Source organism: Chiloscyllium plagiosum, unplaced genomic scaffold (genome assembly GCF_037043375.1).
Source record: "Chiloscyllium plagiosum isolate Xiang-an unplaced genomic scaffold, Cpla_swu_hap1 HiC_scaffold_39, whole genome shotgun sequence".
NCBI lineage: Eukaryota > Metazoa > Chordata > Chondrichthyes > Orectolobiformes > Hemiscylliidae > Chiloscyllium > Chiloscyllium plagiosum.
Genome location: NW_028270177.1, coordinates 10,581,964 through 10,596,179, shown reverse-complemented (window position 1 = coordinate 10,596,179; position 14,216 = coordinate 10,581,964). Strand labels below are relative to the sequence as shown.

Below are 14,216 nucleotides of genomic sequence, written 5' to 3'. Positions count from 1 at the left end.
AACTACCTCTGGCATCTGTCCTATATCTATCACCCCTATGTCCTCTTGTGCTAGTCATCACCATCCAAGGGAAAAGGTTCTCACTGTCCACCTGATCAAACCCTCTTGTATGTCTCAATTAAGTCACCTCTCAAACTTCTTTTCTAATGAAAACAGCCTCAAGTCCTTCAATCTTTCCTCATAAGACCTTGCCTTTATATCAAGCAACATCCTAGTAAGCCTCCTCTGAATCCTCTCCAAAGCTTCAACATCCTTCCTGTAATGTGCTGACCAGAACTGTACGTAACACTCCAGATGCAGCCTCACCAGTCTTGTACAGCTGCAGCATGATCTCATGGCTCCGAAATGTCTTAACAACCTATCAACCTGGGTAGCAACTTTCAGGGATCTATGTACGTAGATACTCAGATCTCTCTGTTCATCTACGCCACCAAGACTACCACTACCATAAGCCCAGTACTTTTTATTTGCTGTTGCACCTTCCAAAGTGAATCACCTCACACTCTACCATGTTGAACTCCATTTGCCACCTCTCCGACCATGTCTGCAACTTATGTATGTCCCTCTATAACCTGCAACATCCTTCAGCACTATCCACAACTCCACTGATCTTAGTGTCATCCACAAACTTACTAACCCATCCTTCTACACCTTCATCCAGGTCATTTATAAAAATGACAAACAACAGCCGCCCCAAAACAGATTGTTGTGGCACACCACTGGTAAGTGAACTCCAGGATCAACATTTCCCATCAGTGACCACCCTCTGTCTTCTTTCAGCTAGCCAATTTCTGATCAAATTGCTAAGTCACCGTTAATCTCATGCTTCCATATTTTGTGCAATAGCCTACCATAGGGAACCTAATTAAACGCCTTACTGAAATCCATATACACCACATCACCCACTTTACCCTCATCCATCTGTTTGGTCACCTTCTCAAAGAATTATGTTGTCCTTGGCTTTATTTTTTCAGAGATGTTGTAAAAGACCCAGGCTCTGAAAAGTCTAAATTGAAGGGTTTTAGGACTAGTTTTATTATAGCTAACAGGTACTGCCTCAGACAACAGGCTTTCAAGCTTTTGAAAAAAAAACACTTGTACAATGTAAGGGGAGTGGCCAGTACTCCCAACTTAGCTTTTCTCTGGTTTGGTTTGGTTTTTAGCAGTATGGGGTAAAAGCTGCTGGAGTCACAGAAACAGGACCAGGCTGGTAGTGTCTCTCTCTCTCTCTCTCTCTCTGACTTGTCTCCTGTAAGAACCTGTGATTGATTTTACCTTTCGTGCCAAGGTGTTTTTTTATGGGAATTGTTGCAAGTATTTGGAAAAACATCATTAAGTTGGTATAGCCTGTTGGGTTTTTGGATAGATTAAGTTACTCTGTATTCTGTTTTCCATTGTTTGTGTTTCATTCGGTAATCTTGTAAATAAATTTGGTTTTATTTAAAACTGTGGTTCGATCAACTGCATCCCTTCTGGAATATCCGTGTTGCACCTGCTTAAAACAACAACAAAGTTAGGGTCTGGGCTACTTTCTTGAAATGTTTTGAGGGGGTTTGCCCTTGTCCATAACATCGAAATGAATAATTGATCAAATACGTCTGGAATAAAATGCTAGAGTCAGTAATGGTGACCATGAAACCGTCTGCCTCTTGTCAAACAACACATTTGGATCAATAATATCCCTTCAGGAATAATATGGACTGCTGTCGCCCAATCTGACCCATGTGTGATCCCAGAGCAATGGCAAAGTAGCTGACACGTAACTACCCCCCTCTGAAAGATTTACTAAGCCCCCCAGGCAGATTCATGAAGGCAGCTCATTACCACCTTAAGGGCAATTATAGGTGGCCAATAAATGCAGGTCTTGTCAGTGAATGAAAGAAAATGTTGGTCATGCGATTCCCCCGCAATGTCATTCAACTGGATGGTTAATATAACAATGTGCTGGAAGATCTGAGTTCGATAATGTGTCATAACACATCTGAACAGGTTAATTAAAAGTATCTGTTATTGGTAGCTAATGTTAAAATGGGGTTTGTGGGTAGCAACAAGGATACAAAGTCTGGCTGCAGAATTGTAAAGAAATGTTAACCAATTGGCTTCGAGATGGAACCTATTCAGTGCGGAGCAATATTGCAGTGTGCACATCAAAATGCAATCAAATAAAATTGAAAAGAAATCCCATCAGCTATGGTCATCAAAAGATAACGATCAGTGAACAAATGGAGTTGATCAGCTAATATCCAATTGAACGAAAGTACAAGCCAGAGGGAAATTACCTACTTCCATTGGCTTCACCATTTTAGTCGGCACTTTATTCTTACTTTACTGATCCTCTTTAGCCTAGTTGGGATCAGCTGAAATATTGCTGGTGCTACATAAATGAAAACACTTGTATTTTATCTAGCATCAGCTAAGGATGAGTGGACAGCATCCTCAGCCCTGACTAAGAAGGTTGTGGGTTCAAGATCGAGTCTGGAAACAAATCCAGGCTGGCACTTTGTGTCCTGAAGGTGTGTGGAGCTGCCTTTCAGGTGAGATGCTAAACCAGGACATGTTTGCACTCTAAAGCAGATAAATACCATGGTAACACATCAAGGAAGAGCAGTCGCATTCTCTCTGATGTCATGAGCTAGTATTTATCTCACACCCAACATCATGAATTTGGACATTATCATACTGTTGTTGTGAGGGCTGTGCTGTGTGCAATTTGGCCGCTGTGATTCTGACATTAGAGCATTTTAAAAAGTAATGAACTGGCAATATATTTTGGAATAGGTGGAAGTGGGTACTGCAGATGCTGGAGATTAGAGTCAAGATTAGAGTGGTGCTGGAAAAGCACAGCAGGTCAGGCAGCATCCGAGGAGCAGGAAAATCAATGTTTCGGGCAAAATCCCTTCATCAGGAATGAGGCCCAGCTCCCATATATTTTGGGATACTCTGAGGTTGTGAAAGGTGCTATATAAATGCAAGTCCTTCCTTTCCTTCACAAAGAAATAAAACATCTCATATACAACCAGCTAATTTTCACAGGCAGTGTCTGCGGTTGTACAGGCATGTGGTGCTGTGTTTCACTGTATGAGCAAACTCCCACAGACAGCAAGGAGATGAAGAATCAGGTCCTTTCTGTTTAGTGTTCAAATCCCATGGCAATGCCATTCTACATGGAGATAAACATGATGTGATTCACTCCCATATGAAAAGATGGCAAATGCAACAACACCCCAACTTTCCTGGGATCTTTCTGTTATCCAAATAATTTAGCTCTTTAAAGTTTAATATGAAAAGGATTCATTGGGTTGAAATCTTCTCTGTCTACCTAACATTCCTCCTGAATGGTAAGTTAATGAAAAATCTTTTTGATTGATTTATACAGACCTGCTTTACCACAGTCATGATCCTGACCAACCAACGCTGGAACCAGGTTCCTGTTGAGCTCTGAATCTCGATGAATTCATCCATTTGTATCGGGGTCTTTATGTGGGAAACCTGAGAAACATGAGGATTTGTATTTGTTTATCTATTGCTGCTTATATTCATCCATTCCCCCTCCCACGCCTCCTGCTCTTAGCTAAGTTAAGGAATGATGTCTGGGGAGGAAACATTGCCTGAAGTTTTGTTACTCAATTTTATACCGTCGTGTCTTCATCTGTGAAGATTCAAAGAGAGAGGAAGTCAGGATAGATGGGAAAAGGAGAGAACTTAAGAAAGTAAAGAAAAGGAAGGAGTCAGGAGAGAAGAAAAAGAATGAGAGGGGTAATAGTAGACGAAGAAATGAGAAAGAAAGGGGGTGGGGATCGATGGATATGGGAGAGTCTACAGATAGGGAGGGAGAGGAAGTGAGAGAGAGAGAGAGAGAGAGAGAGAGAGAGACAGAAGGGAGTGAAAAATAGAATGGAGAAAAAGTGCAGGGATAACAGAGAGAGATCAGAAAGCAAATCATCCCAAGCTTTTAGGAGCAAATTATTGCAGATGCTGGAGTCTGAACTGCTGGAGATCACAGCGGTTCAGCTAGCATTCATAGAGAGAAAGCAAGTTTGCTCTCTCTCCACAGAAGCTGCCTGACCCACTGTGATCTCCAGCATTTTTTGTTTTCATCCCAATCCTTTAATGAGTTGACAGAGATTTGGGCCTTGCATCACTGATATGACAGAAAAATAAAACAAGGAGGAAGAAGATCACAACAAAAATAAATAAAAACTTCAATATTATATTATCCGCAATGATCAGCTGTTGAGTTTGCTTTCAGCTCACCGTGAAGACAGCTTCCGGGTGCCCTCTGGCCCTCATGTTCGTATCATAAATCTGCTTTAGAATCATCCAGGCTTCATCGTGCTTCCCAATCTATTCAGCAGAAATTCAAAAGTGTGTGATCAGGACAATGCTTAGAAATCAGAATTATCATTAATAATGACAGGAGATCAGCTTTGCTTGTCGCAGTCATAAGCACTTGCCAATCTTCATCTTCTTCAAAGGTCTTGCATGTCCATCAAACAGTTATTATTAATGTTCATCCTACCCTCATCTCTCCCTGATTCCACATCGCCAACCTTGGAAACCCCTTCCAAATATACGCCCTGCTGTAATTCACGCATTTCTCCTGCTGCTGGCCTACCGTACATTCATTCTCTCCTCTCCAGTAACACTGTCATTGCCTCCATCAATCACAAAGCTCAACTGAGGAATGTTACTCATGAACCTCTCAGCCCTGCTACAGCTCTCTAAAGCCTGCTCAAAGCTGCCTCTTCAGTCTCGTTCTTCAGTTACCTTAACCAGCCTCTGCCGCACTCCTGCTCAGTAACTAGACTCTCACTTTGCAAAGTGGAGGGTCTACTCTGTCACAGCAATTACATGAGTAGAATTCATTGTCATTAAACCAACAACTGTTGAAGTTTTGTGGGCGGCACGGTGACACAGTGGTTAGCACTGCTGCCTCACAGCGCCTGAGACCCGGGTTCAATACCCGCCTCATACGACTGACTGTGTGGAGTTTGCACATTCTCCGTGTGTCTGCGTGGGTTTCCTCCGGGTGCTCCGGTTTCCTCCCACAGTCCAAAGATGTGCAGGTCAGGTGAATTGGCCATGCTAAATTGCCCATAGTGTTAGGTAAGGGGTAAATGTAGGGGTATGGGTGGGTTGCGCTTCGGCGGGGCGGTGTGGACTTGTTGGGCCGAAGGGCCTGTTTCCACACTGTAAGTAATCCAATCTAATCTAATCTAAAATCAAAGTTTTTTTTAAACTGTGGAGGGAAAGGAATTTGTCCTGGAATTTTGCTTTACCTTTGGCAAATGATCTTCAAATACTCTGTTTCACTGAGATTTATGGAAAATTTAACAGCAAAAATATCCAGAGGGCGGCACGGTGACTCAGTGTTTAGCACTGCTGCCTCACAGCACCGGGGCCCCAGGTTCGATTCCAGCCTGGGGCGACTGTCTGTGTGGAGTTTGCACATTCTCCCCCGGGTTTCCTCTAGGTGCTCTGGTTTCCTCCCACACTCCAAAGATGTTCAGGTTAAGTGAATTGGCCATGCTAAATTGCCCATAGTGTAAGGTGCATTAATCAGAGGGAAATGGGTCTGGGTGGGTTACTCTTCGGAGGGTCAGTGTGGACTTGTTGGGCCTGTTTCCACACTGTAAGGAATCTAACCTAAACCCCAAAATGTATAAAGCAATAAGTCTAAAATTAATTATGTCCTGAAACCCAGAGGTTAAAGGAGTTGTTCTTAAAAGCCTTGAAATGTGCTGTTTCTCTCAGGTCTTTTGACAATTATGCACCATAGCAGCATCACTTGGAATGCTAAAGTATAACCTGACTTATCAAACTATTGTCATACCCCATACTCTTATGAACAGGATGTTCACAAAAGCAGCATAATGATTATCCTTTGATCCAGTGGGAATAGACAGAGTAGTGTCCCTGTAAGGGGTACCCAATGGCCACCAACGTGTTCATGGGAAATAGCTAAGGGTGCATCCAAGAGGTGGCATGAAGTCATGCCTTGCTCAAGTTGCAGTGGTCAATTACCTTGTGTAACTCGCAGCACCAACTGGATCCCAAGAAAGCTAAGAATGATATTATAGAACGGCATGACATAGACGGAGTTTATTCAGCCCATCGTGCTTCTGTCAGTCTTTGAAAGAGCTATTCAATTAGTTACAATCCCCTTTTCTTTCCTCAGAGCTTGGAGTTTTGTTTTTCTGTCAAATGTTCATCAAACGCCCTTTTGGTAGCTCTTATTGAATTAGCTTTCACTATCTTTTCAGTCAATACATTGTTCACGCCACCCTCAGCTTTTTTTAAAGCCAACCAGCTTAATCTCGTCACCTCTAGTTACTGACGTTTGTGTCACTGGGAATAGTTTCTCCGTTTTGTTCCGTACAAATCCTTCACAAACATGTCACCCGTCTACCTCATCTTCTGGTAAACCTCCCTGCTCTGTTTTCAATGCACTGACATCAAAAAATGTATTTTAATGGATCATTTCACAATACTGTGTCTCCCACCGAGAGCTGCCCTCACTGATTGTGTGAAGATTTGGGTCTAAAACACTGTAATCCCATTTGCTGATCCAGGATAATGCAGATACACTGACAGGATAAACTAGGAATCTCAGGCATATGTTAAATACATAGAGTCAGAGCGGCCTACAGTGTGGAAACAAGCCTAAGGTGCCCAGTTTTCACAATCAACTAGTCCCAGTTGCCTGCATTTGGTCCATATTCCTCCATACCTATCACATCCACGTACCTGTCCAAATGTTTCTTAGATGGTGGAATGGTACTCACTTCCACTACTGTCTCTGGCAACCCGTTCTCGACACTCACCACCCTCTGTGTGAAAAACTTTGCCCCGCTGCACCCTTTTGTATCTCTTCCCTCTCACCTTAAACCTATGCCCACTAGTTTTAGATTCCCCTACCATGGGGAAAAAGCTGTCAACTAGCTAACCTTATCTCTGCCTCTCACGATTTTATAGACCTCTTACTGCACAACACAGAACAACTTAGCCTTGAAAGATTAAATGAAAATTTTGAAAATTATCTATAGAGGGGTTAGTGAAGTGACAACCTGGGTAGCTTCTACTCTGCTGGTCGTCTCACCTCTAGTAAGTAGCGTGGGCTTTCTGGCACAAAGAGAAGGCCGATCAGGGAAGACAGGCAGGGTAGGGCACATACCACCACAAACAGCCGCCAGCTGTGGAACTGAAACGAGGTGCCCATGCTGAAACCCCAACCTGTAACAGATAGAAAGACAATCGTTGGTAAGGGCAACTCTGCCACCTGTGCCAATCAAAAGAGCAGCTGGCAGTCCTTGGACCTTCTACTCCAACCACAACATTCCATTGACCTGACTTGCCTCCTGCCAGGTCTCATGTTCGGATTCTATTCCATGGGTCCAACATTACCTTGCTCCTGTAACAACACAGAACATGCTTTCAGACATGCAAACACACAGTCTCTCACGTGCACTCACACTAACATACACACTCTCTCTCTCTCTCACATGTATGTGCACACACATAAAAGTCTATGGAGTGAATTTGTATTTGCAGAATTATATTTGCAGATACATTCTATTTTGCTCAAAAAATAGGCAGGTAGTCAATACAGACAGTCAATCCATGTAATATTTCAAAAATTCCACTTTGAAAATAGAACCAGTCTGAAGATTTGTAGCTCAGGTTGTAGTTTTGGATATAGGTTTGCTCACTGAGCTGGAAGGTTCATTTCCAGATGTTTCATTACCTTACTATGTAGCACCTTCAGTGGATCTCATGCGAAGCAATGCTGAAAATTCCTGCTTTCTATTTATTCTAGTTCTATAAATAGAAAGCAGGAATTTTCAGCATTGCTTCGCACGAGGTCCACTGGAGACGTTACCTAGTAAGGTAACGAAACGTCTGGAAATGAACCTTTCAGCTCAGCAAGCAAACCTACATCCAGAACCAGTCTGACTCAGGATTGGGGTACAGACACCTCTAACCTCACACCTTTAATGCATTGTCTGAGTTGAGATGTCACCTTTTGTTATAAAACCTTAAGTTATCTCGAGAGGGTGACTTAAAAGGAGTTCTGGGATTTACATATTAATGACCGAAATCTGCAACCCATTCTAAAAGATAAAAGACTTAACAACAATCCAGGTTTGTTCAATATATCGTTTCAGTTGCATGACACTGTAGTGTTTTGCTATAAATTCTGTCACTTATGGTCTGATGTTCCACAACTACTTGATGAAGGAGCAGCACTCCAAAAGCTAGTGCTTCCAAATAATCCTGTTGGAATATAACCTAGTGTTGTGTGATTTTTAACTTTGTCCACCCCAGTCCAACACTGGCTCTCCCACATCCTGTAACAAGCCTAAGTAGCAGTAAAAGCCAGCCCAGCAGAAACTGTGAAAGAGCATTTCAACAGTCCTAATTTTCAGATAATTAGCAAAAGGAGGAAACTAAGTGGATTGAGGTGAATAGCAACCATTCCTATCGCTCACGTGAAAATTAACATTCTAGCATGCAGATATGTTATGGTAGGTAATCCTGGCCGTCTCCCATTAGCAGTTATCTATCTTGGGCCATCTCTTGTTTAGGATAGCCATTAGCAGCACCTGCCAGAAGCACATTGCTCTCTCTTGACTTTAGATAGTGCACAGCTCAGCAAAAGGTTTCCAGAGAAGACATTCAACAAAAATAGGAGCCACTCGCTGATCCAACACACCCAGTAAAAGTCAACCACACTAAAACTAAGAATTGCAGAAGCTGAACATCTGAAACAAACAGAGAAATTGCTGCAGAAACTCAACTGATCTGGCAGCATCCGTGAATAGAAAGCAGAGTTAACTGAAGAAGGTTCACAGGATTCAAAACATTAACTATGTTTCTCTGTCCTTGCATGTTGCTAGATCTGTTGAGTTTTTCCAGCACTTTCTATTTTTGTCACACAAATAAATACCAGCAAATGAGCACATTCATATGTGTTCAGTTCTTGTATTCTCTCCCTGTGATTAATCTTCACCACTGACAGTACAGGACATCAATGTTTTTAATGAGCATTTTATTCAATTTTTTAAAGAAATCAACAAGTAAACATTACCCATATATCTTAGGGGGCATTGTTTTAAATTTAGGGTCTCTCCATTTCAGGATAGAGATGAGGAGGATGGGGCACTCTATTTAAACTCCAACCAAGGTTCTGTACAAGAAGAAAATGATATGGAAATTTACGGTGAAATTTTTTGTCATTAGCTTGGAATCTTTTTGCTTTAGATTTCACTCACGATATTGAGTTTTATTTAATGGTATACTAGACCCAGACCTCGTTCTCTCACAGTTGGTATTTATTCTGTCGGGTGTTGGCACATCTGTCAATGGATATGCATGATATAACGCTTTCTCAATTCAACCTCATTTGCCAAACATGAATTCTTCAGCGTCTCCTCGCAGTCGCCAAGTATGAGTTACAAAAATCAGGCTTGTTTTCTTTGGCAAAGCAAGGATTTTGACTTTGCTAAACATGTAATTTTTGGTGCTATATCTGAATTGACATTGTAGAGTTGTTTATAATGAGCATGTGGACATGGAGTGCCAGGGTAAAAACCTCTTCTGAAATTGTCTGGCTGAGGATTGAAACACAAGGACACAAGATGTCCCAAAATGTCAAAGGAGTATGCTACTTTGTTTCTAAAGGAAGGTTTTGGCCCAACTATTTGCATATTAGATGTGAGGAAGATGTGGACAGATTAAGTTTAGTCACAGATAAAGATTATTTTGCATTAAAACTGAAACACCTAGCTGAAGGGTCAGGTTCTATGGTACAAGATGGCAAACTTGAAAATAGACTCAGGACTCTAGGTGAGTGAAGACATTTAGATTGGATTTTGTAAATTGCAGAATTGTAGGTGGCATAGTGACTCAGTGGTTAGCACTGCTGCCTCACAGTGACAGGGACCCAGGTTTGATTCCACCCTCAGGTGATTGTATGGAGATACACATTCTCCCAATGCCTGTGTGGGTTTCTTCGGGGTGCTCCGGTTTCCTCCCACAGTCCAAAGATGTGCAGATTAGGTCAATTGGCCAAGCTAAATTACCCATAGTGCCCAGGGATGTGTAGAAAAGGTGGATTGGTCATGGCAAATGCAGGGTTACAGGGAAAAGGTGGGATGCTTGTCAGAGGGTTGGTGCAGACTCAATGGGCCAGATGACCTCTATCTGCACTGTAGGGATACTTAGAAATACAGGGGAGTGTACAACACATTACAAACTCCATCATGCCACCCTTTTCCCTAAATGCAGCAGTTGTCAAGTGTCAAAAACAGCACAGTAAACCTTGACTTACATGTAGCAAGGAGGAGGAGTTTGTCACCTTTCATATTTTGGAGAAACAAAGAGGAACATCAAATGAATGTGGCTCAGTGCAATGTCAATAAACTAGTGAAAAGGCAAGATTGCAGCAGAGAGCCGGAGAGGATGGAGCTGAATGAACCATTGTCTGACCATGACACATCTAATGTCAATTTTTGAATTATACATTTTATCACATTTCTGGTGGTTAGTGAGATAGCCAAGCAATGTTCAGTATGACAGTCTCTGGTAGTGTTTAAAATTGTTTACACCTTAATCATCATAGAGTCACAGAGTCATAGAGATGTGCAACATGGAAAATGGCCCTTCGGTCTAACTTGTCCATGCCGACCAGATATCCCAACCCAATCTAGTCCCACCTGCCAGCACTCGGCCCATATCCCTCCAAACCCTTCCTATTCATATATCCATCCAGGTGCCTTTTAAATGTTGCAATTGTACCAGCCTCCACCACATCCTCTGGCAGCTCATTCCATACCTGTACCACCCTCTGTGTGGAAAAACTTGCCCTTGAGGTCTCTTTTATATCTTTCCCCTCTCACCATAAACCTATGCCATCGACATATCACTTAAAATGCACCTAAATTTAATCTTCCATGCCTTACTCCTGCATCTCAACCAAATCCTCCTTTGGCTGTCCATTAATGAGTATTACACTGTTTTTATCAATTTTCACATGCTCTCATGACACCAGTAAATATTGGTTCAATCACTTCATTATGCTCTTTAAATTTCTCCATACATTCAAATGTATTCTTAAAATATATTTTTCTTGACTATAGTTCTGGCTGTCACTTCAAACATCTCCAATTCTCCAGTACAGAATGCTGTCCACATTAAAGGTGCAGTGTTTTATTTTACAGATGCATTGTAACTTATCAACACGAACCTCAGGATGGATTGTGTAAGCTGCTGTACGTAAATCATTTTGCAATTACAATAAACCATTTATTTTTGATTAATACTAGACAATTAAAGGTAAAATTGCCATTGTCCTACCAGACCATAGAGCTAACCTTTCATTAGAGAGAGAGATGACTGATGGTAAGTTTAACCTAAGGGTCACTACACCTCATGGAAGTGGAGAATCCTTCATGATAACCTCAGCCAGTGCAGGGATTGAACCCACACTAATGATATCACTCTACATTCTGAATCGACTGTCCAGCCAACTGAGCTAACCCCATTTATTCAAGCCTTAACAAGAATGTGGTCTAACAGGAGCGCAGTTACAAGGTGCAATGTACCAACCAGACTTTGCGGTATGTTTCTCGGCTCCTCCCTCACTATGACAACAAGAGGTGTCAGGCGTAGGACCGGAGAGTGTGCTCATGTGGGTGTGCTGCAGTTTACCATAGCTTCTGTTCCTGCTTTCTTTCTGTAGCCCATCACTCACAAAGTCATGAATCTGACCACTGGACCCAAAGCACTGGGTGTTTGCAGATAATGCATGGGTCTATGAGCAGAAATATTCATGCTGCATGCAATCACTGTATTAGTAACATTACTCAAAGCATTCCTGCATTCTTGCAGGAAAAATCATTGCTGCAATTTCTCTTTGCTTAACCACAGGAGCTAACTTTTTAAAGATACCATATTAATAAGTGCAACAGTGCACTCATGATTGGATCAGAAACATCAGCTGACATCCTTGTTAAACCTTGAAGCTCCTTTCAATTTCAATGGTAACGTGAGCTATGAGACATCACTGATACTCTGCTTCCTGCAGAATCCATTTACAGGGATACTAATCAGAGAGTGGATGTCTGTAGTGATGACACTCCCTAGGGGACATAAAACAGCCTTCGTGAAGTCCTTGAAAATAAACTGAGAAACCTAAAGCCCGTAATACAGGACACTATTAAGGTTGAACTAAATGGAACCTGTCTTATCAGGCAAACATACTCTCTGGTATGAAACCAAACCCCATAGATGGTTGTCGGATTAAGCTGATTTTGCAAATTTCAGACTGTGCTATATATGGCCTCGGTCTGCTTTTGTTTCAGGAGTTTGCAACTGCGAGAAAGCTCTTTATTTCAGTCTAGGCTGGATTCTGAGCTGAGCCCAAGGTGAAAGGACATTCTGTCACCCTGCTGCACTTTGCAGTTTCCCGTCAAAACTCTGTGCAATTAATAAAGATTGGTGGATCGTCCTTTATTTGAAACATACTAGTGATGGGAGTGTGCTGGCATAAATAAGAATAGCAAAGCTGGAAATACCCGAGAGGTCAGGCAGTGTGATGACCATGAGACCTTACAGTCAGATGGGGAAGAGGGGAAGAAGATGGTCAGCCCAACAGCTTGGGCTAAAAAGCAGAAAGGAAACTGGGTTACCTCCATCTGAAGCTCAGTTCATTGGGGCACCAGCACCCCATCACCACCAGGCCTCCACCCTCCAGTGATTGTACCCCTGTTAGCTCAGTTGTCTGGACAGACAATTTCTGATGCCAAAAATGTTCCCACACTAGCTGGATCAACCACAATGCCATGGCTTCTGGATTCCAACAAATGAACTCCTTCCCTAATGGACATTAGTGAGCCATTTGGGTTTTTTTTAAAACAACAATTAATGGCAGTCACCATTAGATTCAATGTGGGGGAGATGGTGTTGGAATGGAGTGGACAAAGTTAAAAATCACACAACACCAGGTTATAGTCCAACAGGTTTATTTGGAAGTACAAGCTTTTGGAGCACTGCTCTTTCATCAAGTGGTTTGATCACCTATTGAAGGAGCTGCGCTCCGAAATCAAGTGCTTCCAAATAAATCTATTGGACTATAACCTGGTGTTGTGTGATCTTTATTCATTAGATTCTAAATTCCAAATTTTTTCATTGAATTCAATTTCCAACGTCTGCCATGGTGGGGTTCAAAGCAAATTATTACTATTATTGACCAGCAGCAATACTACTAGGCCATCACCTCAGATTCTCGCTCTCTCTGAGCATGCATATAACGGGTCGAGAAAGGATTGTGACACTCACCGTAGTGTGGGATGATGCTCCAGGCCATCACTGATGCGTAAATCCCACCCACCATCCAGAACATGCAGAGCCAGCTGAGATGCTCCCCTCGCTTCTCCCGAGCCAGGAATTCCGAGAAATAGGAGAAAACAATGGGGATGGAGCCGCCGATACTAAAAGAGAGAGAAATGACAAGCATTCTTGTGGGTAAATTTATTTCCTTTTAAAATTTTCCTTCTGCTCATTTTAATATTATAAATTATTTTGTTATGGCCTTGGCATATGGGTAATGCAGATGAGGCTGCAATTAATGTCCACTGTTGCTCTGAAAATGTAGCACTGGGTCTTCTTCATGATTCTTCCATGGATAATGCTCCCAAAATCTCCACTTTCCATTCCTGCATATCAAATCAGCAGTGGGAGTTGATTGGATCCAAATGATCTGATGGTACAAATTATATCTTTGGGTGGGTTACACCCAAAACATCGACTCCTCCACCTCCTGATTCTGCCTGGCTTGCTGTGTTCTTCCAGCCTCCTGTTTGTCTTCTTTGGTAACTGGGACAATTAGTGTTAACCAGAGCCTCTGAGGGAAAGAGTAATAAATAGAAGCAAGAACAGGAATTGCTGGAAAATCTCAGCAGCTCTGGAGTTCTGAAGAAAGGTCACTGGATATGAAACGTTAACTCTGATTTCTCTCCACAGATGCTGCCAGACCCGCTGAGTGTTTCTGACAATTTCTGTTTTGGTTTCTGATTTTCAGCATCCAGAGTTTCTTTGGGTTTTTTTCGTTGAGTGATGAAAGAACAAATTGGCAAAATCAGGCTGCTTACAAATTCCACAGAATCAAATTCTCAGCCCAAGCATCAGGCTAAATTTCACCTTTCAATTTATTGTAT

The 14,216-nt window shown here is 42.1% G+C and overlaps 1 protein-coding gene across 4 annotated transcripts in view; it reads right to left on the bottom strand.

Annotated features, from left to right (window-relative positions):
* LOC122540918 (synaptic vesicle glycoprotein 2B-like) overlaps positions 1-14,216 on the bottom strand; it is a 204,953-nt gene that overhangs the window by 24,978 nt on the left and 165,759 nt on the right. For all 4 annotated transcript variants that reach the window (XM_043677219.2, XM_043677216.2, XM_043677217.2 and 1 more), the window contains exons 4-7: positions 13,339-13,490; positions 7,100-7,233; positions 4,255-4,344; positions 3,379-3,489 (exon numbers count right to left, since the gene is read on the bottom strand). In XM_043677219.2, the coding sequence (XP_043533154.1) occupies positions 3,379-3,489; positions 4,255-4,344; positions 7,100-7,233; positions 13,339-13,490 (487 nt within the window). The remainder of the gene's footprint in view (positions 1-3,378; positions 3,490-4,254; positions 4,345-7,099; positions 7,234-13,338; positions 13,491-14,216) is intronic.